This window comes from Bos indicus x Bos taurus, chromosome X, assembly GCF_003369695.1.
Source record: "Bos indicus x Bos taurus breed Angus x Brahman F1 hybrid chromosome X, Bos_hybrid_MaternalHap_v2.0, whole genome shotgun sequence".
Classification (NCBI taxonomy): Eukaryota; Metazoa; Chordata; class Mammalia; order Artiodactyla; family Bovidae; genus Bos; species Bos indicus x Bos taurus.
In genome coordinates, this window is record NC_040105.1 from 48,250,129 (window position 1) to 48,277,389 (window position 27,261).

General features: G+C 38.7%; 1 protein-coding gene across 4 annotated transcripts in view; it reads right to left on the reverse strand.

Annotated features, from left to right (window-relative positions):
• VSIG4 (V-set and immunoglobulin domain containing 4) overlaps positions 1 to 5,242 on the reverse strand; it is a 43,537-nt gene extending 38,295 nt beyond the window's left edge. For 2 of the 4 annotated variants that reach the window (XM_027534424.1, XM_027534422.1), the window contains exon 1: positions 5,068 to 5,242. In XM_027534424.1, the coding sequence (XP_027390225.1) occupies positions 5,068 to 5,122 (55 nt within the window). In that variant the 5' untranslated portion in view covers positions 5,123 to 5,242. The remainder of the gene's footprint in view (positions 1 to 5,067) is intronic. The other 2 variants (XM_027534423.1, XM_027534421.1) reach the window with 1 other exon arrangement.
• Positions 5,243 to 27,261: the final 22,019 nt, after the last annotated feature.

The following is a 27,261-nucleotide window of genomic DNA, read 5'->3' on the forward strand; positions in this document are numbered from 1 at the left end:
GAGAAGACACAGATGGTACACTCATCTGAGAGCTAAGATGGCAGTGGCAGGCTTCAAGAGGTTTCTGAGAAACACACCCTTAACTCATACGTTCAGATTTCCCATGGTCTTTTCTTCTCTGCCAGCTCTCTCATCAATCAGAACCAGTCCTTAGAAGGAAAGCCCTAAAGTTTTTTGTTTTTGTTTGTTTGTTTGTTTAGCACTTGTGAGTTTCAAGTTCTTTTCCTATCACTTCCTTTCTTTGAATTGATCCTGTGTAAGTCAATTTACACCATGTTGGACCTATTTTTTTCATATATTATATAGAAATTCTGAGGGGAATGATCTCTAAGGATCCTACAAACTCTAATATTCTGTAAATCCATGGAAAAAACCTCTTTCAACATTTTCCAAAAGAAGTATGGGAGCAAATGCTGAGCAATTGGGTCTGAGCTATTTTACTGCATGTAATTATGCACTTGGAGAAATGTGGTGGCTTCAGGTTTCAGAAAGAAAAGACTATCTACCCTGCTTATTCCTCACTGCTCCCTGAGAAAGGCTCAGTGATTGGGTCCTTGCACTAAAATTATTTTCTGGAAGGGAAGAAAGAGGCAGGCAAAGGACAATTCTCAGGGTGGAAACTTGTATAAGATGCATTTCTGTTTAGCAAAATCATCAGCTATTGTTAAATGTTGAAAACATGCAATTTGTAAGCTTGATATTTTTTCTGATTTCTATCCTTTCTTTATCTTCCTTTTTGTTTCTCTGAGTTCTCAGCAAAAGTACATTGGAAAATTTCATCCTGAGGAGGAATGGAGAGGAAAATATCTGGAAGGGAAAAGGTTCTGAGTATAATTCTAGAGCTGACTGGTAGGAATGGTGATAGGGCCAAAGGGTGATTATTTTTTGGCTTGCTGAGAAAGGAAACTAAGGGGGAAAAGTTGGGGATGTTGAGAGAGATACCACCTTCCATCAACAATTTCCATCCATAAGCTCATATCTTGAGAATTTTATGTTTTATTTAACTGGAGTCAGGAACCAGGGATTGTATTTAGATATGATTTTATTCTCTCTTAGGAGAGGTAGTTTCAAAGTGTAGAAAGTAAAAGAGTTAGTCGCTCAGTTATATCTGACTCTTTTCAACTCTATGGAGTGTAGCCCACCACAATCCTCTGTCCATAGAATTCTCCAGATAAGGATCCTGGAGTGGGTAGCCATTCCCTTTTCCAGGGGATGCTCCTGACCCAGGGATCAAACCCAAGTCTCCTGCATTGCAGATAGATTCTTTACCATCTGAGCCACCAGGGAAACCCTTATCAAATAAAAGATTTTTATATAGCCTAAGATTCCCAGGCTTTAATCAAACAGATGAAAGATAGAGTGGGGGCATGTGTTCTAGCTCTCAGAATGCATTGCCAAATACCAGGGCTTCTGTCAATGGGAATGCTAAAGTCTAGCCTTTGGCCTGTGCCCTCAACAGAGACTCTAGTACATCTCCTTTACAACCTGCTGGGACCTATCGAGTTATGAACAGGTAATAGGTCATCCCTTGGTTGTAGGGAAACTAGAGAGGACACTTGAGCAACAAGGCAGCTTGGCAGCCAATGTGAAATGTAAGTCAAATTAAGAAATACTCATCACTTTCGGGAAAATCTATTTCAGGAAATTCCCAACACTTGGGGAGACACTTTGCCCATTATGGATCCTTGCAAACCACCAAATGGTGAGGTACTTGGTGCAACAGGGTTTGAAGTACCAGGCAGGGTGGAATTTGGAGGCTTCCAGCATGGCATAGCTAGAAGGGCTTTTAGAATCCACCTAGACACATTCCCTCATGGTACATATGGACAAGCTGAGGCTCAGTGAAAGAAAGATGCTTACTCAAAGTCATACAGAAAGTAAGGGCACAGCCAGGCCTGGAGGACTAGAATGAAGTCTTTCAGATGCCACACTGCCTCCATACTTTTTAACCTGATTAATCTACCAGCCACAACTGAAACCAGAACCTTCTTATCTGGATCTATTTGATATGGTTTAACAGTGGCATCTGGTCCCATCACTTCATGGGAAATAGATGGGGAAACAGTGGAAACAGTGTCAGACTTTATTTTGGGGGGCTCCAAAATCACTGCAGATGGTGACTGCAGCCATGAAATTAAAAGACACTTACTCCTTGGAAGAAAAGTTATGAGCAACCTAGATAGCATATTCAAAAGCAGAGACATTACTTTGCCAACAAAGTCCCATCTAGTCAAGGCTATGGTTTTTTCCAGTGGTCATGTATGGATGTAAGAGTTGGACTGTGAAGAAAGCTGAGCACTGAAGAATTGATGATTTGAACTGTGGTGTTGGAGAAGACTCTTGAGAGTCTCTTGGACTGCAAGGAGATCCAACCAGTCCATTCTGAAGGAGATCAGCCCTGGGATTTCTTTGGAAGGAATGATGCTAAGGCTGAAACTCCAGTACTTTGGCCACCTCATACGAAGAGTTGACTCATTGGAAAAGACTCTGATGCTGGGAGGGATTGGGGGCAGGAGGAGAAGGGGATGACAGAGGATGAGATGGCTGGATGGCATCACTGACTCAATGGACGTGAGTCTGAGTGAACTCCAGGAGTTGGTGATGGACAGGGAGGCCTGGCGTGCTGCGATTCATGGGTTTGCAAAAAGTCAGACACGACTGAGTGACTGAACTGAACTGAACTGAACAGTGCTATCCTAGGACTGGAAAATATCCTCTTGACAGCCTAAAAAATAATTCTCTCATCTGCCAACTGCTTTCTGAGAAATCTTTCCCAGAACTTCAGAGCTTAGCTCTCCTCCCTCAGGAGACTGAATATTATTCAACTATTTCATCCCTTCAGAAGAAAGAAAAGGGCTGGGCATTGACTCAAAGGGCTTTGTTGGAAAGTGTTTTGACTTGAGAAAGAAGGGCTAGTACTGAGGCCCACACTATTCCTGGGACCTGGACTTTAAAAAGTAAAGAGATCTGTGGCTTGTGTGATGATCCTAAGCAAGGAAAGGCCGGGTTTGGGTGGTTATGAGATCCATTATGGGCTCCATTTAAACTTTTCATCCTCATATCATCAAACAGGCAATCACATCTTCTGATGACCCTGAACATCTGTGTCTGGCCTCTCTCCCCCTATTATAATGCCCACTCAATAGAGGATTAGTTTACATAATAGATATTTGAAAAAATTTTATAGTGTTTATAAAATGCAAATGTTAGGATTTATTTTTATTATTTAAACATATGTCTTAAATCGAGAGACTTTTTAGAAGTGAAGCCACAGTCCTCCAGAGCTTTCCACCTGGCAGGGTGTTTTGAGATCAGTCAAACTGATCTCCTCACTATACAAATGAGCTGGGGACACTGAGATTAAGGGAGAAGGAAAGTGTTATCGGCCAGTTTGTTCCCAGTCTCAGGTCTGTGGTGTTAGACTCTCTACACAAATGATAGACCTACTTCTAGGTCTAAATAACCTCCACAGGCTGTGGAGGGAACAACACACACACACACACACACACACACACACACACGTGATTTAAATTTAACATTTGCAAAATGGTCCTCTGAGCTCCAGTCCTGTCTCTTTAATTCCCAACTCAAATCAACTGATTTGGAGAAAGTAGAGAGGTGCACTCTAAAATGTATTAGAGAGTGAAAATATTGTAGTTGTAGAAAGAACAATAATTTTTAGGAGCATTAACTCTGTTGCTGATGCTCTGTGACCTGGAAAAAATTATTTTCCTTCTTTGGTGACTTAATTCAGTGTCTCTTCTAACTCTGAGGTTCTAGAATTTGATGGATGACAGAGCCCCAGGACAAGGTGATTTAATCTGAGTCAGTTATGGAAAGTTGGATTCTTTCTAACAACATAAATAGCACCAAGTTAGCACTCATCTCGTCTCTCCCTCTAAGGATATGGAATAAGCAGGGACGAATCAAGGATCCTTTTACCTTATCGTGAGTTTCACTTAGCTATTACTCAGGCTTAGTTTCTTAAAGGGAGAAGGGAATGGCAACCCAAGGCAGTATTCTTGTCAAGAGAATCCCATGGACAGAGGAGCCCGGAGGGCTGCTGTCCATGGAATCGCAGAGTCGGGAACGACTGAAGCAACTTAGCATGCATTGGAGAGGGAAATGGCAACCCCCTCCAGTATTCTTGCCTGGATAATCCCATGGACTGAGGAGTTTGGCGGGCTGTTGTCCATGGGGTCACACAGAGTCAAGCACAACTGAAGTGACTTAGCATGCATGCATGTATTGGAGAGGAAAATGACAACCCACTCCAGTATCCTGGAGAATCCTAGGTACAGAGGAGTCTGGTGGGCTGCCATCTATGGGGTCACACAGAGTCAGACATGACTGAAGTGTCTTAGCAGCAGCAGCATCAGTTTCCTAAAAGGCTATTTCAGTTCTCAAGGGTATAAATGAAGATACAGTAGGATTTCAGAAAATAATGCTGCTATGAGATAGTCAATCCTCTTTTGGTATATAAGTCCAGCATTCAATTGGACAAATTACCCCAGACAAATTGGGCCATGTCCACAGGGAAGTGAGTCATCCTAGGAAATGATAAGAAATCAAGTCTTGTGAAGAACAGTTGAAGGAGCTAAAGCTGTTTAACTTGGAGAAAGATGAATCAAAGGAACATTGTTTCTGTCCACAGCATTCTAAAGACCTGTCACAACATTGAGAAGATATATTTTTTGTGTCTCCAAGAAACAGGGCTGGGATCCTTTGATAGAAGCCACAAAGGAATTGATTTAGTTCAACACAAGGAAGTTAGGAACCTTTTTAGTGTCCCTGAGATACAACAAATACTAGAAAATAATGTGTATGTTTTACAGGGGAGGATCCTTTCCAGCTTCTACCCAAACTTATCTCCTGGCTTCTTCAATAACCTTCAACCACTTCCCTCCCTTCTGCCCAAAGCTGATAGAATCTGGATCATTGGCTGAGAACAATCACTCATTTAGCAGGAGTAGGCTTTCCTCAGTAGGCATTCAATCCCACCTCTCCCCACTCCCCCATTTTTGCCTGTGCCAAAAGTGGCAGCCAGGCCCCCTTTTGCTACTTTACCATAGATGACCACCAGTAGGTGGCTCAGGAGCAGCAGGCCCAGTAAGAGCCCCATCACAGCCAGAGCCACTTCTGTCCTTTCTTCTAGCCTCCTGATATTAAAAAGATGAACTCCTGATGGCTTCCAGAGTCTGCGCTTGCTTACTTCCCTTTCTTCCTTATATCTCTCACACGGACTCCAAGTCTCATCTAACATTCCCCTTCCTTCCCTATTTCAGTACAAGTCACATGAGCACCCCCTCCCTACCCTGCCTGGGGTTGGAGTTTTAACTGTGAGTGAAGCAATTCTTCCCCTTGCTAAAGTATTGCCTTGACTTTCCCTGGAGCCAATAGGAGTTTCTGGCCTTTGATTTCCCAAGCTGTGTTTATTTTGTGTTTCCTCAACAAGATGAGGTTGAGGAATAACTTTGGGATGAGTGTGCTCCCTCCACTATGGAAGTATTTTCCTTCCTGGTGTGCCCAGGTAGAATAGATCAACTTTGCTGGACTATGCAATATTCAGCAGTCTTACTGTTAACCCGTGTCTATTCAGTCTATGCAAATAAACAAAGGGTTGGAGATGGGTGTCTATGGGCCTCAGAATGCAGGAGATTAAGTTTGTGAAAGATATTTTTATATATCAGTGTTTAAATAATTTGTAAGCCCATGAATAATGCTGTTATGGGGGAATATACCCCCACATCTCCTATAGGGAAAGCTTTCTCTGATAGCTCTGCCTCTTTGGTGGTAAGGGTAAAGTTTCCATTACTGCTCACAAGGAATCTTTTATTTATTTGTTTAGTTGGAAAGTTAGGTCTGGCATTCAGTGTACTTGCCAATTGATTTGACAGTGGTATGCTCTATTAGATTGACCTTTTAAATGGTTTTACACTGATACATACACCTGACCCGTAAGAGTTATATTAAGCCTTATGAGAAGCTTAATTACTTCTCTTCATAAGCCTCAGGGTGACTTTTAAGTCCACCAGAAGTCTAACTCTAGGTTTGGCACTGCTAACAGTTCACTAATCTTTGAAAATATAAACACTTCCAAGAGGAAAATACACCCAACAAATTCACACTGCAGTGGGTCTCCAAAGAGAGACATCATCTCCTCCACTCCTGTGTGTAACCACCTCTAGTGCCTGTCAAGGAGTGGTTACATACAAATGAGTTGAGGCTGGACAAGGGCTAAGAGGCGACTCTAGCATTTCAGATTCTGCCATTATCACATGGGATTCTCTCAAGTCCCTCTGGCTTCCAAATTCAGTCTCCCTTGTATGGCTGTCCCTTGCTTTTTGGTCACTTCATTTAGTCTACCTCACTGGAACTTTTAGTCATTCTTTCCCATCAGGTCATCACTCAGGGAACCCTGAACTTTGGAAAACCCTCCTTTTGTATTTTCCAACCAACATCCTACTACCATCACCACCATTCACACACACACACACACACACACACACACACACACACCTCTTCACCTAGACAGTCTTTGCCTGATGAAGAGCTGGAACCCCATGCCCCCTTGGACTGGTGTCAATTTCTGTCTGGCCTGGTGATTGCATTATTGAACTGCCTCTTGCCTCTTGTTATGATCTCCTAGATCTGAACATAAATAAAGGTCCTCAAGAGCATGCACAACATTTCTCTGGAGAAGACTTACAGTCCTGAAGTAGGTTCAGTAACTCTGTTGAGAAAGAAGAACATTGAAGGGAAAGTTAGAAATTCCATTGAAGGTGAAGTTAGAAATCCTAGAGACAGACCTGACTCTGCATCTTTCTGAGACTTTAAACAAGTTAAATCTCTCTGTACCTCAACTTCCCCAGTTGTAACATGAGCACCGCTAAACTTGATATTTGTATCTTTTCTGATATTTAAAAATCAAACTATAATATACTTAGAATAACAAGTATAACAATGACAGCTACTATTTCTTAATCATTTGCTTTTCCAGGCACTGTACTAAGCACTTAGTGCAGATTATTTCATTTGGTATCTACAATCTCCTAGGTAGGTATTATGGTATTATTGTACTCACGCTTGTGTCTCTTTTGTCACTCTATTCTTCCTTATGCTATTATTCTTTTTCTTTCTAGAACTTGTCACTACTTGGCAGATTGTATATTTACTGGTTTATTTGTTTGCTGTCTGTCCTCCACTCTAGAATGTAAACACTATGAAGACATGTTTGATACGATATCCCCAGTGCCTAGAACAGTGACTAACATATAATAGATACTCAAAAGATTTTTCATGAATGAATTGCACAAGTCACCATTTTAAAAATGAGACGGAAGCCCAAAATACTGAAATCAGTTACCTGTATAGAGCTACCTAGACAAGATTCAAATGAATATCTGTATATCTCCAAAAATGATATTGTTAAGCACAGTGTGTATGAGTACCTTGGGTTTGACTGAGCTGGAAGGAAGCAGTGGTGCAAAAAGGAAATTCACACAGGTCTTGCTCAAGAACATGCATACATACAAACCCATAAACCCATAAATATCATATACAAACATAGATGAATATACATAAGGACAAATACATATATACATGTATAAATATGTGTGTGTGCTAAGCTGTTTCATTTGTGGCCAACGCTTTGTGGAACTATGGTCTGTAGCCCACCAAACTTCTCTGTCCATGGGGATTCTCCAGACAAGAATACTGAAGTGGGTTGCCATGCCCTCCTTTAGGGGATCTTCCTGACCCAGGGATCAAACTGGCAACTCTTAGGTTTCCTGCATTGGCAGACAGATTCTTTAGCACTAGTACCACATCAATTCACTTCAGTTCAGTCGCTCAGTCTTGTCCAACTCTTTGAGACCCCATGGATTGCAGCACACCAGACCACCCTGTCTATCACCAACTCCTGGGGTTTACTCAAACTCATGTCCATGAGTTGGTGATGCCATCCAATCATCTCATCTTCTGTCGTCCCTTTCTCCTTCCACCTTCAAACTTTGCCAGCATCAGGGTCTTTTCAAATGAGTCAACTCTTCGCATCAGGTGGCCAAAGTACTGGAGTTTCATCCCTCTCGTGAATGGACTTTCAAATTAATCCCAATTCATTTCACTAAGGTGTTTGATTACTGACTTATGTCAGGTCTGTCTTAGGTTCCTTATATTGATTATGTCCCTTATTTAACCCTTAAACCTTAAGGTTATGAGGAAGGTACTGCTGCTGCTGCTGCTGCTAAGTTGCTTCAGCCGTGTCCGACTCTGTGCGACCCCATAGACAGCAGCCCACCAGGCTCCCCCATCCCTGGGATTCTCCAGGGAAGAACACTGGAGTGGGTTGCCATTTCCTTCTCCAATGCATGAAAGTGGAAAGTGAAAGTGAAGTCGCTCAGTCGTGTCCAACTCTAGGGATCCCATGGACTGCAGCCCACCAGGCTCTTCCGTCCATGGAATTTTCCAGGCAAGAATACTGGAGTGGGGTGCCATTGCCTTCTCCAGAGGAAGATACTAATTTTATTCATATTTTACAGGTGATCAGGGTAATATATCTACATTATGGAATGTAGATGGCTTTCTTGAGGCTTTATACCTAATTTTAATCAGAGTTGGGAATTGAACCTATGCAGTCTGTAGTCAGAGTCCGTATTTTGAGTTACTCCTATCAATACTGTATCTTGTACTATGAGGTTTTTTTTAAGTTTATTTATTTTTAACTGAAAGATAATTGCTTTACAATATTGTGTTGATTTCTGCTGTATTTTAACATGAATCAGGCATAGGTGTACATATGTATCCTCCCTCTTGAATCTATATAATTCTGGGCCCAGCCAAGCTCCTGGTATGTACCAGATGCTTAGTGTCTGATAGGTTTAACAAAATTGAACTTAGAAGGTGCTATAACTAAGAGTTTAAAATATTATAAAGTCATAGCAGAGTGAATAGTTAAATTCCCAAAAGATTATGAAAACTTTTGAGCAGAATGTGTTGACATTTGAAATGAACTTTGAAGATGTGATGGATCTTCTATAAGAAGAATTGGGGAGAATGGTGGTTTCTTCAAGCTCAAGTTCAGGGTGGAACAGGGCCACTTTTGCATGGATGGATGACTTCCTCTTAAGCACTTATACCCTTGACTAACATGCTAGATTTTGGCCTTCACATATGAGAAGCTATTTTGCCTTCAGACAGGATTTGACCTATGACACATCAAAAGCTACATAATTGCACACCATGTGATAACATTTCTACTGTGCCAAGCATAAGTTTACATTCCCCAAACACACATCATCTGGAGGATTTTAAGAAAATATCTGTACCCATATTAGTAGGTAGAAACAAATAAGTCATTATTAAAATTTCATTAACAGATAGTACAATATACAGAGTCAGTAGATAGATTTAGTTGTTGCCTAGGACTGGGAGATAGGGTAAGGGATAAGGAGCGACTGCTAATAGGTAAAGTTTTCTTTTGGGAGTTATGAAATATTCTAAAATTGATTAAGATCATGATTATACTACTCGGTGAATATATTAAAATGATTAAATTGTATACTCTGAATACGTAAACTTTATAGTTTGTAAAATATATATCAATAAAGCTGTAAAAAAGTTCATTACAGTTTTGGAGAAATTTTTAAAGGTTTAGGAAAAAATTTATAATCTAATATTAAGCAATGAAGTGTAGTATGAAACTATACATGTTATGATCTTAATTAGATTAAATATATGATGTACTTGCTTATAATACTTCAAAAAAAACTTTAAAGTTTTTTTTAAAATTTTCCCATTTTTCCCAATGATCATATATTTTCTTTAATAATTTCTTTTTGTAATTATATTAAGTGGAAAATAAGCATCAAATATTAATATGTGCTTTTAGTTGGCAGGCTTAAATAAGTTTTCTTTTGTACTTGTTACTCTTCATAATTTTCTGAAATTAAAATACATTATTTTAATAAACAGATTTAAAAAGCATTTTAAAAAACTGTAAGATATCCATTGTATATAATAATATATACCAATAAATAAAAATTATTTGAGTTACAGCAGCTTTAAAGGTGGAGCCATTGTCACTCTGAACTTTAGAGTTTAAGGTTCTGCTCATATCATTAGAAGTCAGTACAGTAAGTTTTCACCCATTAGTAAACTTAAGAGCTTCAGGCACTAGCAAACCAATAGAAGCTACAGGCTTTAGGTGAGGCCCTTGGGGTTGTGTCATCACGAGGCCATACCTTTTTTTCAGTAACAAATAGATTAAATTCTAACCCTGTGGGTGCTTAAAGCAGGAGCTTATAAGAGAGCAGCTTGAAGAGTCTTAAAAGCCTTTTGAGTCTCTCATGACAAAACCAGCTTATCAGTCTTGGCCTGCTGAGTTTCAGTTAGAAGTGTATATAAAAGCGAGAGAAGTTCCCCATAATCTGGAATCCAAATACAGCAATAGACTATAAAGTCCAATAATCCTATTAGTAGTCTTGAAGTCATAGGTAGAGGATTATTTAGTATAGGCTTAACTCTAGAAAACATCCTTCAAATCAATGACTGAAAAATATTTGGTTCATTCAGGACTTTCAGACAGTAAAGTATAAGGATTAGGCACTTATTATTCATATATCTTGAACAAGTCTCCACTTAGCATTTGACTTTTTTATAGCCAAAGTAGGAGTGTTGCATGGACTGTTACAGGGAATTAATAGCCCTTGTGCTTTTAAATTTTCAATGATTGGAGAAAGAAATGGCAACCCACTCCAGTATTCATGCCTGGAAAATCCCATGGACCATGGAGCCTAGTGTGCTACAGTCCATGGGATTGCAAAGAGTCGGACATGACTGAGCGACTTCACTTCTTCATATACTCTATACCCAGAGGGATGGTATGGGGAGGGAGGAGGGAGGAGGGTTCGGGATGGGGAACACATGTATACCTGTGGCGGATTCATTTTGATATTTGGCAAAACTAATACAATTATGTAAAGTTTAAAAATAAAATAAAATTGGAAGAATAAAAAAAAAATTTTGTTAACTGATTTTTAAATAAAACTTATGAATAACGCAAAAACAAAACAAAACAAAAAAAAAATTTTCAATGATGAGTTTTAACCCTTCCTAAACCTTGGGCTTTAGTGGATACTGCTTTTGATGTGGAAATAGGTGAGGGTTTTTGAACTTGATAACCACAGGAACAGCATTTTGTGCTCGACCCATAGTTTTTCCATCAGTTGACGCTCTAGGATTTACATTTTGTTCAATTAATGGGAGAAAGAGTAGGCTCCATATTCATGAAGACAGAGGCGTAAACCTTGCTCAGTATATCCCTCCACAGAAGGAGTGAGGGAGACTCTGGCAAGATGAGAAACTCGTGAGAAAACAGCACAGAGTCCAAGTTGCAGCTTAGAGGAAAACTGAAATAATAACGTTTGGCTTATCCAAACAGCCCAATTACGGTAGTGTGTCAGGAGAAAAGTGGACCAGGGGCTTCACTGAGGGCAGAAAAGGTTGCTCCAGTGTCCAAAAGGAAATCAACTGATTGCTTCTTCCCCCACAGTTATTAATACCCAGGGTTCCTCAGGTGTAATTAGGATTGTAGCTTGTGTCCAGACACCCAGCCAGCTTTAGTCCTGATTTCCTTGAGAGTCCGACCCCTGGGGCCTATGCTCAGCTATGTTTTTTCCAGTAGTTATGTATGGATGTGAGAGTTGGACCATAAAGAAAGCTGAGGGCTGAAGAATTGATGGTTTTGAACTGTGGTGTTGGAGAAGACTCTTGAGAGTCCCTTGGACTGCAAGGAGATCCAACCAGTCAATCCTAAAGGAAATCAGTCCTGAATATTCATTGGAAGGACTGATGCTAAAGCTGAAGCTCCAATACTTCGGCCGCCTGATGTGAAGAACTGACTCCTTGGAAAAGACCCTGATGTTGGGAAAGATTGAAGGCAGGAGGAGAAGGTGATGACAAAGGATGAGATGGTTGGTTGGCATCACTGACTCGATCAACATGAGTTTAAGCAAACTTCAGGAGCTGGTGATAGACAGAGAAGCTTGACATGCTGCAATCCATGGGGTTGCAAAATGTTGGACATAACTGAGCAATTGAACTGATATGAACCAATGAAAATTTTAGCAATCGTTAGATGACAAATTCACAAGAAGTAATACATTTGGCTAGCTAACACATGGAAATATGCTAAACCTCACCTGTAATAGACAGAAGATAAAAGCAGTTGTTATTGTCCATTGTTGGTGGAGGTGTGGGGAAAGATGCAGTCTCCCATGAGGATGGCCAGAGTGTAGATGTGTGCCACCATTTTGGAAGACAATATGGGCAATATCTATCAGTATTAAATAAGCATATTTACTGAGCTATTGAATTTTTAAAATTAATTTTAAGACATCATTGTACAGAAACATTTAGACATGATACAATGAAATACAAAAAGGATATTTATTGCATCATTCCTTATAAAGGGAAAATTAGAAGGAGCAAATCAATATAGAAGTGAATATGTCCATTGATACAAACTATAATTTAGAATTATTTAAATAATTTAATATAATTTAAATAAATTGCAGTTTATCAATATAATAAAGAATACATGAGGAAAGGGGGAGATAAAGATATCTCCACATAGCAGTGTTTAATACTTAATAATGAACACAATGCTTATTTGCTCATATTTACACTTCTAAAGCAAATATCTAGGGATCTAAATTTCAAATAACAAAAGTATACTATTCACACACTCCGCTGAACACAGGGTAGGTAAGGCTCAAGCTAAGAGGTTGGAAGACGATTCAAGGAACCGTAGGAAATGCAGAGACATTTATCCTCTCCTGGCTGGCATGGCAGCCATAACACAGCCTCTTTCCTTGCTGATGCAGCAGCTGTAGCAGCAGTCATAACATAAGCATAATGTAGCTATTGTGTAACCTCACATAACATAACCATGGTGTCACTCTAATGTAGCTCTAATGCAGCAGCAAAACCTTCCCAGATGGTGCCCATATAAGTGTACCACACAAAGTAGCCCATGTATAAGTGTACTGCACAAAGAAGCCCACGACCAAGTGAGTACCTTGTGATGCACATGTGCAGTGCTATATGTGATCTCAGCTGTTACAAAGTCATTGTTTACAGAACATGGGGCTAGAGGGTGTGAGAATGTGGGGAAAGAGAGCCTGACTGATGCTATCTTGTTAATTTCTCCCCACCTAATAGCTAAAAAAATAATAAAATGAAAGGGGTCCACCTATAGGCACAGATACAGAAAGGTCTACAATATATTTTTAACTGAATAAAGAGCAAATTTTAAAAGAGAATGTATGAGTTCTTTTATGTATTACATACATGTATATACATGGGGGGCAAATTTTAAACTGTAATCTATAGGGTGGATTTACAGGAGACTTTCACTTTATATGAAGGAGGAGGATTGAGTTTTAATCCTAGATATTCTACTTACTAAGGCCTAGGACCTTATGCAAATCACTTCATCTCTCTAAGATCAGTTTTCTCATATGTAATAGAGAGCTAAAATTTGTGCATATTTCATAAGGCTGTGTTGAAGATAAAATGGAAATGCATATAAATGCTCAATAAATATCAGCTATTTCTGCTTTGTATTATTCTGATTTTTAATAATTTCATGCATTGTTGCTGATATCAGAGAAAATGGTGAAGAAAAAAATAGACAACCTACATTCATATAATGGTTTGGTGGCTTTATCAGAGTAGCCAGTAAAGTCAGTAGAAATATAAAATCCTCCCTATGAGGAAGAGTATCTGGTAACCTACAAAAGTGCATACTAGATGGAAAAGCCTTAGATCTATATTCTTAAGGATTATTGGAAACTGAAGTATTTTTACATCATTATCCAAACTCTATCTGTTGTTATTATCACTCTATATGATACAGAGCCTCTTAAATTTAGTATCTTGGTCAGGGTCAAACATAGTGGAACCAGGAATCTAAACCTGTTCTTTGTGCCTCCAAGTTTGTGCTGTTTCATATCATATAACACTGTCCAGATTAGTTCAAGTGGAGAGCAAGTAAACTTTCCCTGGTGTATCCCCTTAGTCCCTTGCACAGCCATCAACTTTCACACACCAAGACTATTTCTTTGCTTTAGGGACTAGAAGGTGGAAGTAGAACTCCCTATGTTCTGTTTTGGGACATTTCTCAACTGAGCCAAGCATGTGTCCTACTAGGTCATGGGCTTTCACTGACCACAGAAGTTGAGAACTCTTGAGCAAATCAGTTTATTCTGTCTCACTGGTTTGAAAGCAAAGCAGAAATAGCAAAAGCTGACAAAGCTCAGCTGGAGCACAGATGTTGAAATGGACAAAAATAACATGCCCTCATGAACATGATCAACAGAAATGTTCTAAACAATTATTTTCCAATGCTTATACTTAATATTTTATCCCTAATCTTAGAGGTAGCAGGTACTCTTCCTTTTTCTTTCCTCTGCTTTTCCAGGTGCCTCATGGTGTTGCTCTCACCCTTTTATCCTTATGGTCAAATTTGTTATTGAGGTTCTGTGTAGCTCACTGTTGGACTCTTAACAGTTTCTCCTCATGGACATAGCTATTTCAAATTTATCTTTAAATCTACAAGAAAAAACTTTTTACTATCTTTTCTCAGTCTGCAAAGCTCCTCACCAATTTCTCCTCCTCATCTGGCTTTTATTATTCAAGTCCTTAAATATAAATTTAATTATTGCACATATTCGAGCAGAAGGCAGGTGTTGGACACTCAGTCATGTCGACTCTTTGCAACCCCATGGACTATAGTCTGCCAAGCTCCTAGGTCCATAGAATTCGCCAGGCAAGAATACTAGAGTGGGTTGCCATTCCCTTTTCCAGGGTATTTTCCCAACCCAGGGATTGAACCAGGATCTCTTTGTCTCCTACATTGACAGGTAGATTCTAAATTTTATTATGTGCTAGAATGTGAACTCCCTGAGGCAGGGATACTGTGTATTATATTTACTGATTTCATAAGTTCCTAAAATAGAAACACTCAGGGTTAATAAATATTTGTTGAGTGAGTAAATGTTTGAATATTCTAAGATCTTGTTCATTCTCTTCCTGGTTCAAACATGAATCAAACCTGTATCTAAAGCATTTATTGTTGTTTAGTCACTAAGTCCGGAGAAGGCAATGGCACCTCAGTCCAGTACTCTTGCCTGGAAAATCCCATGGATGGAGGAGCCTGGTAGGCTGTAGTCCATGGGGTCGCTAAGAGTCAGACACGATTGAGCGACTTCCGTTTCACTTTTCACTTTCATGCATTGGAGAAGGAAATGGCAACCCACTCCAGTGTTCTTGCCTGGAGAATCCCAGGGTCGGGGGAGCCTGGTGGGCTTCTGTCTATGGGGTCACACAGAGTAGGACATGACTGAGGCAACTTAGCAGCAGCAGCAGCAGCAGTCACTAAGTCATGTCTGACTCTTTTGTGATCCCATGTATTGTAGCCTGCCAGATTCCTCTGTTCATGGGATTTCCCAGGCAAGAATACTGGAGTGGCTTGGCATTTCCTTCCTGAGTTGATCTTTCTGACCCAGGAACTGAAACTGGGTCTCTTGCATCTCCTGCATTGGCAAGTGGATTCTTTAGCACTGAGCCACCAGGGAAGCCCACAGAGGCTATATATTCTAAGGAATAAGACTCTATATTTTTCTCAAAAACTATTCACTGCTGGATTTTGTTCTCCTGTCCATGTACTCATTCAGTTCTTGAGTACCTACCATGTGCCTGAACCTAAGCTGGTGACAGAATTACAAAAGTGAGTAAAAAGTATTCATATTTTCAGGAAACAGAGAATATAAAATAAGACATAGACACAAAGACCAACTAGAGGTCTAGTTCAGTTCAGTTGCTCAGTCGTGTCAAACTCTTTGTGACCCCATGAATTGCAGCACACCAGGCTTCCCTGTCCACCACCAAATCCCAGGACTTGCTCAAACTCATGTCCATCAAATCAGTGATGACATCTAACCATCTCATCCTCCATCATCCCCTTCTTCTCCTGCCTTCAGTCTTTCCTAGCATCAGGGTCTTTTCAAATGAGTCAGTTCTTCACATCAGGTAGCCAAAATATTGGAGCTTCAGCTTCAGTATGAGTCCTTCCAATGAATATTCAGGACTGATTTCTTTTAGGATTGACTGGTTTGATCTCCTTGCAGTCCAAGGGACTCTCAAGAGTCTTCTCCAACACCACAGTTCAAAAAATCAATTCTTTGGTGCTCAGCTTTATTTATGGTCCAACTCTTACATCTGTACATGACTACTGGAAAAACCATAGCTTTGACTATATGGACTTTTTTCAACAAAGTAATGTCTCTGCTTTTTAATATACTGTCTAGGTTTGTTGTAGCTTTTCTTCCATGCAGCAAGTGTATTTTAATTTCATGGCTGCAGTCACCATCTGCAGTGATTTTGGAGCCCAAGAAAATAAAGTCTGTCACTGTTTCCATTGTTTACCCATCTATTTGCCATGAAGTGATGGGACTGGATATCAAGATCTTAGTTTTCTGAATGTTTGGTTTTAATGCAGCTTTTTCACTCTCCTCTTTCAATTTCATCAAGTGGCTCTTTAGTTCCTCTTCACTCTCTGACAAAAGGATGGTGTTATCTGCATATCTGAGGTTATTGCTATTTCTCTCGGCAATTTTGATTCCATCTTATGCTTCATTGGACCCACATTTTGCATAATGTACTCGTATATAAGTTAAATAAGCAGGGTGACAATATACAGCCTTGACGTAATCCTTTCCCAATTTGTAACCAGTCCGTTGCTCCACGTCCGGTTGTAACTGTTGCTTCTTGACCTGCATACAGATTTCTCAGGAGGCAGGTAAGGTGTTCTGGTATTTCCATGTCATGAAGAATTTTCCACAGTTTGTTGTGATCTACACAGTCAAAGACTTTAGCGTAAAGAAGTAGATGTTTTTCCGGAATTCACTTGCTTTTCCTATGTGACAACGGATGTTGGTAATTTGAGCTCTGGTTCTTCTACTTTTTCTAAATTCAGCTTGAACATCTGGAAATTCTCAGTTCATGTAATGTTGAAACCTACCTTGGAGAATATTGAGCATTATTTTGCTAGCATGTGAGATGAGTGGAATAGTGAGGTAGTCTGTACATTCTTTGGCTTTGCCTTTCTTTGGAATTGCAGTGAAAACTGACCTTTTCCAGTCCTGTGGCCACTGCTGAGTTTTCCAAATTTTCTGGCATAATGAGTGCAGCACTTTTACACCATCATCTTTTAGGATTTGAAATAGCCCAACTGGAATCCCATCACCTCCACTAGCTTTGTTTGTAATGATGCTTCCTAAGGCCCACTTGACTTTGCACTCCAGGATGTTTGGCTTTAGGTGAGTGATCACACCATGGTAGTTATCTGGGTCATTAAGATCTTTTTTGTATAGTTCTTCTGTGTACTGCCACCTTTTCTTAATATATTCTGCTTCTGTTAGGTCCATAGTGTTTCTCTCCTTTATTGTGCACATTTTTGCCTGAAATGTTCCCTTGGCATCTCTACTTTTCTTGAATATATCGCTAGTCTTTCCCATTTTATTTTTTTCCTCTGTTTCCTTGCATTGATCACTTAGGAAGGCTTTCTTAACACTCCTTGCTATTCTTTGGAACTCTGCATTCAGATGGATTTATCTTTCGTTTTCTCGTTTGCCTTTTGCTTTTCTTTTCTCAGCTATTTGTAAGCCCTCCTCAAACAACCATTTTACCTTTTTGCATTTTGTTTTCTCGTTTTTGATCAAAACCTCCTGTAAAATGTTTTGAACCTCCATCCATAGTTCTTCAAGCACTCTATCAGATATAATCCCTTGAATTTTTTTGTCACTTCCAGTGTATAATCATAAGGGATTTAACTTAGATTGTACCTGTATGATCTAGTGGTTTTCCCTACTTTCTTCAATTTAAGTCTCAATTTGGTAATAAGGAGTTCATGATCTGAGTCATAGTTAGCTCCTGGTCTTTTTCTTTTTTTGCTGACTGTATAGAGCTTCTCCATCTTTTGCTGCAAAGAATATAATAAATCTGATTTCAGTATTGACCATCTGGCTATATTCATGTGTAGAGTCGTCTCTTGTCTTGTTGGAAGGGGTTTTTTGCTATGACCAGTGCATTCACTTGAAAAACTCTGCCATCTTTTGACCTGCATCATTTTGTACTCCAAGGCCAAGCTTTCCTGTTACTCTAGATATCTCTTGACTTCCTACTTCTGCATGCCAGTCCCCTGTGATGAAAAAGACATGTTTATTTTTTGGTGTTAGTTCTAGAAGGGTTTGTAGGTCCTCATACAATTGTTCAAGTTCAGTTTCTTCAGCATTAGTGATTGGGGCATAGACTTGGATAACTGCAATACTGAATAGTTTTCCTTGGAAACGTACAGAGATCATCCTGTCATTTTTGAGACTGCACCCAAGTACTGCATTTCAGGCTCTTTTGTTGACTATGAGGGCCACTCCATTTCTTCTAAGGGATGGAAATGGGTAAATTTAATTTAGATGACCATTATGTCTACTACTGTGGGCAAGAATCCCTTATAAGAAATGGAGTACCCCTCATAGTCAAAAGAAGAGTCTGAAATGCAGTACTTGACTGTAGTCTCAAAAATGACAGGGTGATCTATGTTCATTTTCAAGGAAAACCATTCAATATCAAAGCAATTCAAATCTATGTCCCAACCACTAATGCTGAAGTTGGAGAAGGGAATGGAAAACCACTTCAGTATTCTTGCCTTGAGAACCTCATGCATAGTATGAAGAGACTATATATATATATATATATATGACATTGAAAGATGAACCCCCCAGGTCAGTAGGTGCCCAACATGCTACTGGAGAAGAATGGAGAATTAATTCCAGAAAGAATTAAGGGATGGAGCCAAAGGGAGAACAATGCCCAATTGTGGATGTGACTGACGATGTATGTAAAATCTGATGCTGTAAAGAAAAATATTGCATAGGAACACGGAATATAAGGTCCACGAATCGAGGTAAATTGGAAGTCTTCAAACAAGAGATGTCAAGAGTGAACACTGACTTTTTAAAAATCAGTGAACTAAAATGGACTAGACTTTTAGGCTGCATGCATACTAGCACCATGTTATATATACTCAGACTAGTCTGAGAGCGGAAAAGTGGAGAGATCACTTTTAATTCTGTCCATTAATATCACCTTTAAATCCAGTACAGGATATGTTTTGTATGGCAGCTTAAACCAACTAAATATTAACAGAAAAATGGATTAAAGATCTAAACGTAAGACCAGAAACTATAAAACTCCTAGAGGAGAACATAGGCAAAACACTCTCTGACATACATCACAGCAGGATCCTCTATGACCCACCTCCCAGAATATTGTAAATAAAAGCAAAATAAAAAATTGGGACCTAATTAACCTTAAAAGCTTCTGCACATCAAAGGAAACTATTAACAAGGTGAAAAGACAGCCTTCAGAATGGGAGAAAATAATAGCAAATGAAGCAACCGACAAACAACTAATCTCAAAAATATACAAGCAACTCCTACAGCTCAACTCCAGAAAAATAAATGACCCAATCAAAAAATGGGCCAAAGAACTAAATAGACATTTCTCCAAAGAAGACATACAGATGGCTAACAAACACATGAAAAGATGCTCAACATCACTCATTATCAGAGAAATGCAAATCAAGACCACTATGAGGTACCATTTCACACCAGTCAGAATGGCTGCGATCCAAAAGTCTACAAATAATAAATGCTGGAGAGGGTGTGGAGAAAAGGGAACCCTCTTACACTGTTGGTGGGAATGCAAACTAGTACAGCCACTATGGAGAACAGTGTGGAGATTCCTTTAAAAACTGGAAATAGAACTGCCTTATGATCCAGCAATGCCACTGCTGGGCATTCACACTGAGGAAACCAGAAGGGAAAGAGACACGTGTACCCCAATGTTCATCACAGCACTGTTTATAATAGCCAGGACATGGAAGCAACCTAGATGCCCATCAGCAGATGAATGGATAAGAAAGCTGTGGTACATATACACAATGGAGTATTACTCAGCCATTAAAAAGAATACATTTGAATCAGTTCTAATGAGGTGGATGAAACTGGAGCCTATTATACAGAGTGAAGTAAGCCAGAAGGAAAAACACCAATACAGTATACTAATGCAGATATATGGAATTTAGAAAGAGGGTAACAATAACCCTGTGTACGAGACAGCAAAAGAGACACTGATGTACAGAACAGTCTTATGGAGTTTGTGGGAGAGGGAGAGGGTGGGAAGATTTGGGAGAATTGCATTGAAACATGTAAAATATCATGTATGAAACGAGACGCCAGTCCAGGTTCAATGCACGATACTGGATGCTTGGGGCTAGTGCACTGGGACGACCCAGAGGGATGGTATGGGGAGGGAGGAGGGAGGAGGGTTCAGGATGGGGAACACATGTATACCTGTGGTGGATTCATTTTCATATTTGGCAAAACTAATACAATTATGTAAAGTTTAAAAATAAAATAAAATTTAAAAAAAAAGAAAAAAAAAAGAAAAATAGGTAGGTGCCATTAGCATAAATTTCCATGACTAACTAAAATGTCCCCTTCCCTTAATACTCCTCCCAGACTTTTCTTCTCTATAATATAAAATCCCAGTTCTATTTACCTTGTTTCATAGGTCATTATCTCATGACCTCAGCACTTTCTTAAGGTTATTATCAGAATTTCTTCTTAGGGACTATTCCAGTAACTATGATAGTCAACCTCATGACTGAGAAGTTGGGAAATTAAAGGATTCTCATTGGTGCTGCCCGAGATGGAGAAATGCCCTTGATGACCTAATAGTGAAATTAGTCTTGCATTCTCATAGATCATCAAGCAACTGGGATGATGTAGCAACAAGGTGGGGTTGAGAGACAGATGTAGCAAGTGAAAGAAACTACAAAGATAGAATTAAACAGAGTCACCAGAATGCATGGAGTTCAAGAGGTCACCATCCTCACTTGCACTTCCTTGATTGGCTTTTTCACTGTCACCTAAAGGAAAAGTGCTTATATTAAATTTATTATTATGTTACTTTGTAAAGCAGTTCCTGGCTGGTACTACTGAAGATGATTTACAAACAGATCTAAAAGCCCAGCTACCTGTGGCAAAGCTGGGTCAATGGAACTATATACCACTGCTGCATCACATAAGTGTCCAACAGTAGTACCATAGTACTACAACAGCAGATGCTGCTTTATTCAATATACATGGACCACCTAGCTCAAACACAGCTGTTGCCCATCTTGACTTTCAAAGCTGTTACAAGGAAATAGAGCTTTACAGTTAATCATACTTCTATTTGTTTGTCTCCCTTTAATTTTTATTATCTCTCAAAATGACAGTTATATCAATATATAACTGAGATATGAAAAAGACATTGTAAATAGCAATTTATTTTCCCAAAAACTTGATAAATATTTTATATCTTTCAGGTATTAGGAAGAAGTATTTGTGTATACTTCTCATACTATTTGGGGACACATAGCCATGTTGCTGTGGTTGAAAACGCTTCAAGGGTTAAATTGGTTCTAATTACTCAGGGTAAATTCCAAACTTTATAGATTCAGAAAGTTACTCTTATCAACTTTGATGAATGATATAAAATTAATCAAATACATAAAGCAGAGTTTTTCAGTGTGTTTATATCTCAGAATCACCGGGGGGGGGGGGGGCGGTTAAAATACCAGTGCCCAGATATTACTTCGGAGAAGGCAATGGCAACCCACTCCAGTACTCTTGCCTGGAAAATCCCATGGATGGAGGAGCCTGGTAGGCTGCAGTCCATTGGGGTCGTTAAGAGTCAGACACGACAGAGTGACCTCAGTTTCACTTTTCACTTTCATGCACTGGAGAAGGAAATGGCAACCCACTCCAGTGTCCTTGCTTTTCGAGTCCCAGGGACAGGGGAGCCTGGTGGGCTGCTGTCTATGGGGTCGCACAGAGTCAGAGACGACTGAAGTGACTTAGCAGCAGCAGCAGGAGCAGCAATTACCTCAGAGAAGTTAAATTGGAGTCTTTTGACATGAGTCTCAGACACCAGTAGTTTGTAAACTTCCCAGCTGATTCCAATATGCCTCCAAGTTTGAGAACCATTGCATTAGAGAGCGGAGAAGGCAATGGCACCCCACTCCAGTACTCTTGCCTGGAAAATCCCATGGACGGAGGAGCCTGGTAGGCTGCAGTCCATGGGGTCACTAAGAGTCTGACACGACTGAGCGACTTCACTTTCACTTTTCACTTTTATGCATTGGAGAAGAAAATGGCAACCCACTCCAGTGTTCTTGCCTGGAGAATCCCAGGGACGGGGGAGCCTGGTGGGCTGCTGTCTATGGGGTCACACAGAGTCGGACATGATTGAAGTGACCTAGCAGTAGCAGCAGCAGCATTAGAAAGACCACTGTGTAAATCCGAATGTCATTTGAGTTACTGTGATGACAGTAAGATACAACCAGGGATTACCATTTCTTCTTTCTTCCCCCTTTTTGGTATGGACATTAATAAATACTACCCTGAGAAATCAAGCTAAGTACTATCCTTCATGGGCATGTGATCAAAGTGTAGAATCAGGATCTCACCAGTTGTGGGATGAATTTTATAATTTGGGAAAGTACATACATAAAATAAAGGGTAAGGTGAGATCCTGGAATTAGATAACAGATAACACATATCCTTCTATATCAGCAAGCCTTAGAACTACTATTACATAATACTATCCTATATGTAAAGGGTACAACCATATCAATTCTTTGGTAAGTTTCCTACTCTATAATTTCCTATTGTAATTTATTTGTTTAATGTAAACCAATGTGACTTAAAATTTTATTTTAGCAAGCTCATTTCCTTTTCAATTTGTTGGAATACATATGCCATAAAACAAGCAATAACTGCACTTACCATGATAAGATAAAAATAATTAGAACAGGAAACTTCTTGGAGTATTTAGATTGAGTCTTCACAGCAGTGTGAAAGAAATACAATTTTTTTAAATAAATGAGTATTGAATGATAGAAAAATGAAAGGAAGTAAAATGGCTAAAAGCATTTCAATCACAGAAACAAAGGCAGAATCCTTGCCCAGTATGCAGATATATTCCACAATGAAATAGCCTCTTGCTTTATTTCAAGCACTTTCTCCAGGCACATTTCTCAATTCTAAGTGGAATGATCCAGACTGAGCATCCGATTTTATTGGATGTTTAGGCAATTATTGTCACAAGACCTTATGGTCCTGTCCAAGCACTATGAGATGGTTCTCTGCTCAACATAGAGCTTGTTTGATGGCTTATTCATTTAGGCACTCAAAATACTTATTGAGAGCCTACTGTGTTCTAGGTCCTGGGGAGAGTGGAGAAAACAAGATAAAGTCCCTGCTCTTAGAGCATACAGTGTAGTGAGGAGGGCTAAACAAGAAACATGTAAGCAAATAGAATGGCTGTCCTTTTAACTATCATCAAAGCTTGTATAGAGGGAACATATTTCAAAATAATAATAATTATTATAAAAAAACCATTTATGACAAATCTACAGCTAACATCATACTCAATGGTGAAAAACTAAAAATCTTTCCTCTAAAATCAGGAACAAGACAAGAAGGCTCTCTTGCCACTTCCATTTAACATAGTATTAGAAGTCCTAACCATAGCAATCAGACATGAAAAAGAAGTAAAATGTATCCAAATTGGAAGGGAAGAAGTTAAACTGTCACTTTGAATATGACATGATACTATATATAGAAATCCCTAAAATCTCCACCAAAAATTATAGGAACTAATAATAAATAAATTCTGTAAAGTTGTAGGTTGCAATATTAATATGCAGAAATATATTGCTTTTGTATATGTTAGCGATGAAATATTGGAAAGTGAAAGCAAAAAATCCGGTTTAAAACTGCTTCATAAATAATAAAATACTTAGGAATAAACTTATCCAAGTGAAAGAACACTATAAAAAAGAAAACACTAACGAAGGAAATCAAAGATGATACAAATAAATGGAAAGATATCACACATTTTAGGACTGAAAGATTTAATATTGTTAACATGGACATATTACCCAAAGCAATATACAGATTTAATGCAATCTTTATCTAAATACCCATGATATTTTTCATGGAACTAGAACAAATATTCCCAATATTAATATATAATCACACAAAAAACACAATATGCTAAAGCACTAAAGAAAAATAAAAGATAAAATCTGGCAATATCATGTTCCCAGATTTCAGAGTATGGCACAAATCCTCACTAATCAAAACAGCATGGCATTGACACAAAAATAGACACATAGATCAATGGAAAAGATTAGAGAGTCCAGAAATAAAGCCATGCATCATGGTCAATTAATCTATGACAAAAGAGGCAAGAATATACAATAGAGAAAATACAGTTTCTTCAGTAAGTGTTACTGGAAAAACTGGACAGCTAAATGAAAAAGAATGACATTAGGACATTCTTTAACACCGTACACAAAAATAAACTCAAAATTGATTAAAAGCCTAAATGTAAGACTAGAAACCATAAAAATCTAAAAGAGATCAGAAACAGAAGAGCCCTTGACATAAATTATAAAATGATTTTTTGAATCTGTGACCTAAAGCAAAGATATATAATCAAAATTAAACAAATGGGGCATAATTAAACCTAAAATCTTTAACACAGCAAAGGAAACCATTGACAAAAAGATAACCTACTGAATGAAACAAAATATTTGCAAATGATATATTCAATATCCAAAATATATAAACAATCTATAACATTCAATATCAAAAAGCAAACAGCCCAATTAAAAATGGGCAGAAGACCTGATAAACATTTTTCCAAAGAAGACACTCAATTGGCTAAGAGCCATATTAAAATATGCTCAACATCACTAACCATTACAGAAATGAAAATCAAAACCAGAATAAGATGCGATCTTACAGCTATCAGGCTATCATCAAAAAGTATACAAATAATAAATATTGGTAAGGATGGGGATAAAAAGAAACGCTTATATGCTGTTAGTGATAATGTGAATTGGTGCATTTACTTCATAAAACCATATGGAAGTTTCTTTTAAAAAGCTTAAAATAGAAATACCATATTATCCAGCAATTCCACTCCTGGGTATACATCAGGGAAAAAAAAAAAAACATTAATTCAGAAAGATACAATGTTTATAGCAGCATTATTTACAATGGTGAAGATACAGAAGTAATCTAAACATTGAGATGAATGAGCAAAGAAAATTATATATATATATGTGTGTGTGTGTGTGTGTGTATAAAACCCGGTCATATGTATTATCCAGTCATATGTGTGATTAGTGTGACTCCCCTAATGGACTAGGCTCCAAGAAGGCTGAGGTTCTGCCTTGCTTACCACTATATCCCCAGGTCTTGATACAGAGTAAGCAGTCAATAAAAATTTGTTAAATGAAAAGACTCATAGCAATAGAAAAGAAAGTGGTGGTTAACAGCTTTTAATCAGTGAGCTTTACTACTTTGTTCATCCTACTCTGTTTTTAATCAATATTTCCATCTTTTAATATTATTTTTTAAAATCGTGCTCACAAAAATAGTTCTAATTGCCCCAGGAAACCCTGGAATTATACAACTCATTTGCTATAAATAAGATCAAACTACATAGATTTGTTAATTATTTAGAAAATTGCCATACTTCGTGGTATTTAAAGTTTCTATTCTAGAAAATAATAAGATGTTTGGAAGAATGTTGGGAAACTAAAAAATAAACTTTGCTATCAGTTCCACTCTGACTTTGATGTAGTCTGTATCTTTTCTGTGTGGCCTGAATTTCTTTCTAGATATTAAATCTTGAGAGCCCCAAGAATAGTATGAAAAGGCAAAAATATATGACACTGAAATATGAAGCCCCCAGATGAATAGGTGTCCGACATGCTACCGGGGAAGAGCAGAAAATGAGTTACACAAGGAATGAAGAAGCTGAGTCAAAGTGGAAACAGCGTCCAGTTGTGGGTGTGTCTGGTGGTAAGACTAAAGTCCGATGCTATAAAGAAAAATTCTGCATAGGAACCTGGAATATTAGGTCCCTGAATCAAGGTAAATTGGAAGTATTCAAACAGGAGATGACAAGAGTGAACATTTTAGGAATCAGTGAACTAAAATAGAAGGGAATGGGCAAATTTAATTTAGGTGGTCAATATATTTACTACTGTGGCCAAGAATCCCTTAGAAGAAATGGAGTAGCTCTCATAATCAACAAGAGTTTGAAACGCAGTACGTGGGTGCAATCTCAAAAATGACAGAATGATTTCAGCTTGTTTCCAAGACAAACATAAACATCACACTAATCCAAGTCTTTGCCACTAATGCTGAAGAAGATGAAGCTGAACAGTTTTTTGAATACCTACAAGACCTTCTAGAACTAACACCCCCCCCAAAAAAATGTGTCCTTTTCATCACAGGGAACTGAAATGCAAAAGTAGGAAGTCAAGAGATACATGGAGTAACAGGCAAGTTTGGCCTTGGAGTACAAAATGAAGCAGGGCAAAGGCTAACAGAGTTTGGCCAAGATAATTCACTGGTCATAGCAAAAACCCTCTTCCAACAACACAAGAGATGACTCTACACTTGGACATCACCAGATGGTCAATACATAAATCAGATTGATTATATTCTTTACAGCTGAAGATGGAGAAGCTCTATCCAGTTAGCAAAAACAAGGCTGGGAGCTGACTGTGGCTCATATCATGAGCTTCGTGTTGCAAAGTCCAGACTTAAATTGAAGACAGTAGGGAAAACCACTAAGCCATTCAGGTATAACCTAAATCAAATCCCTTGTGATTATACAGTGGAAGTGACAAATAAAGGGATTAGATATGATAGTGTGCCTAAAGAACTATGGACTAACATTGTACAGGATGTGGTGACCAAAACCATCCCCAAGAAAAGTAAGTGCAAGAAGGGAAAATGGTTGTCTGAGGGGGCCTTACAAATAGCTGAGAAAAGAAGAGAAGCAAAAGGCAAATGAGAAAAGGAAAGATATATCCATCTGAATGCAGAGTTCCAAAGAATAGCAAGGAGAGACAAGAAAGCCTTCCTAGGTGATCAATGGAAAGAAATAGAGGAAAACAATAGAATGGGCAAGCCTAATGTTCTCTTCAAGAAAGTGAGAGATACCAAGGAAACACTTCATGTAAAGATGGGCACAATAAAAGATAGAAAAATTAAGGGTATAACA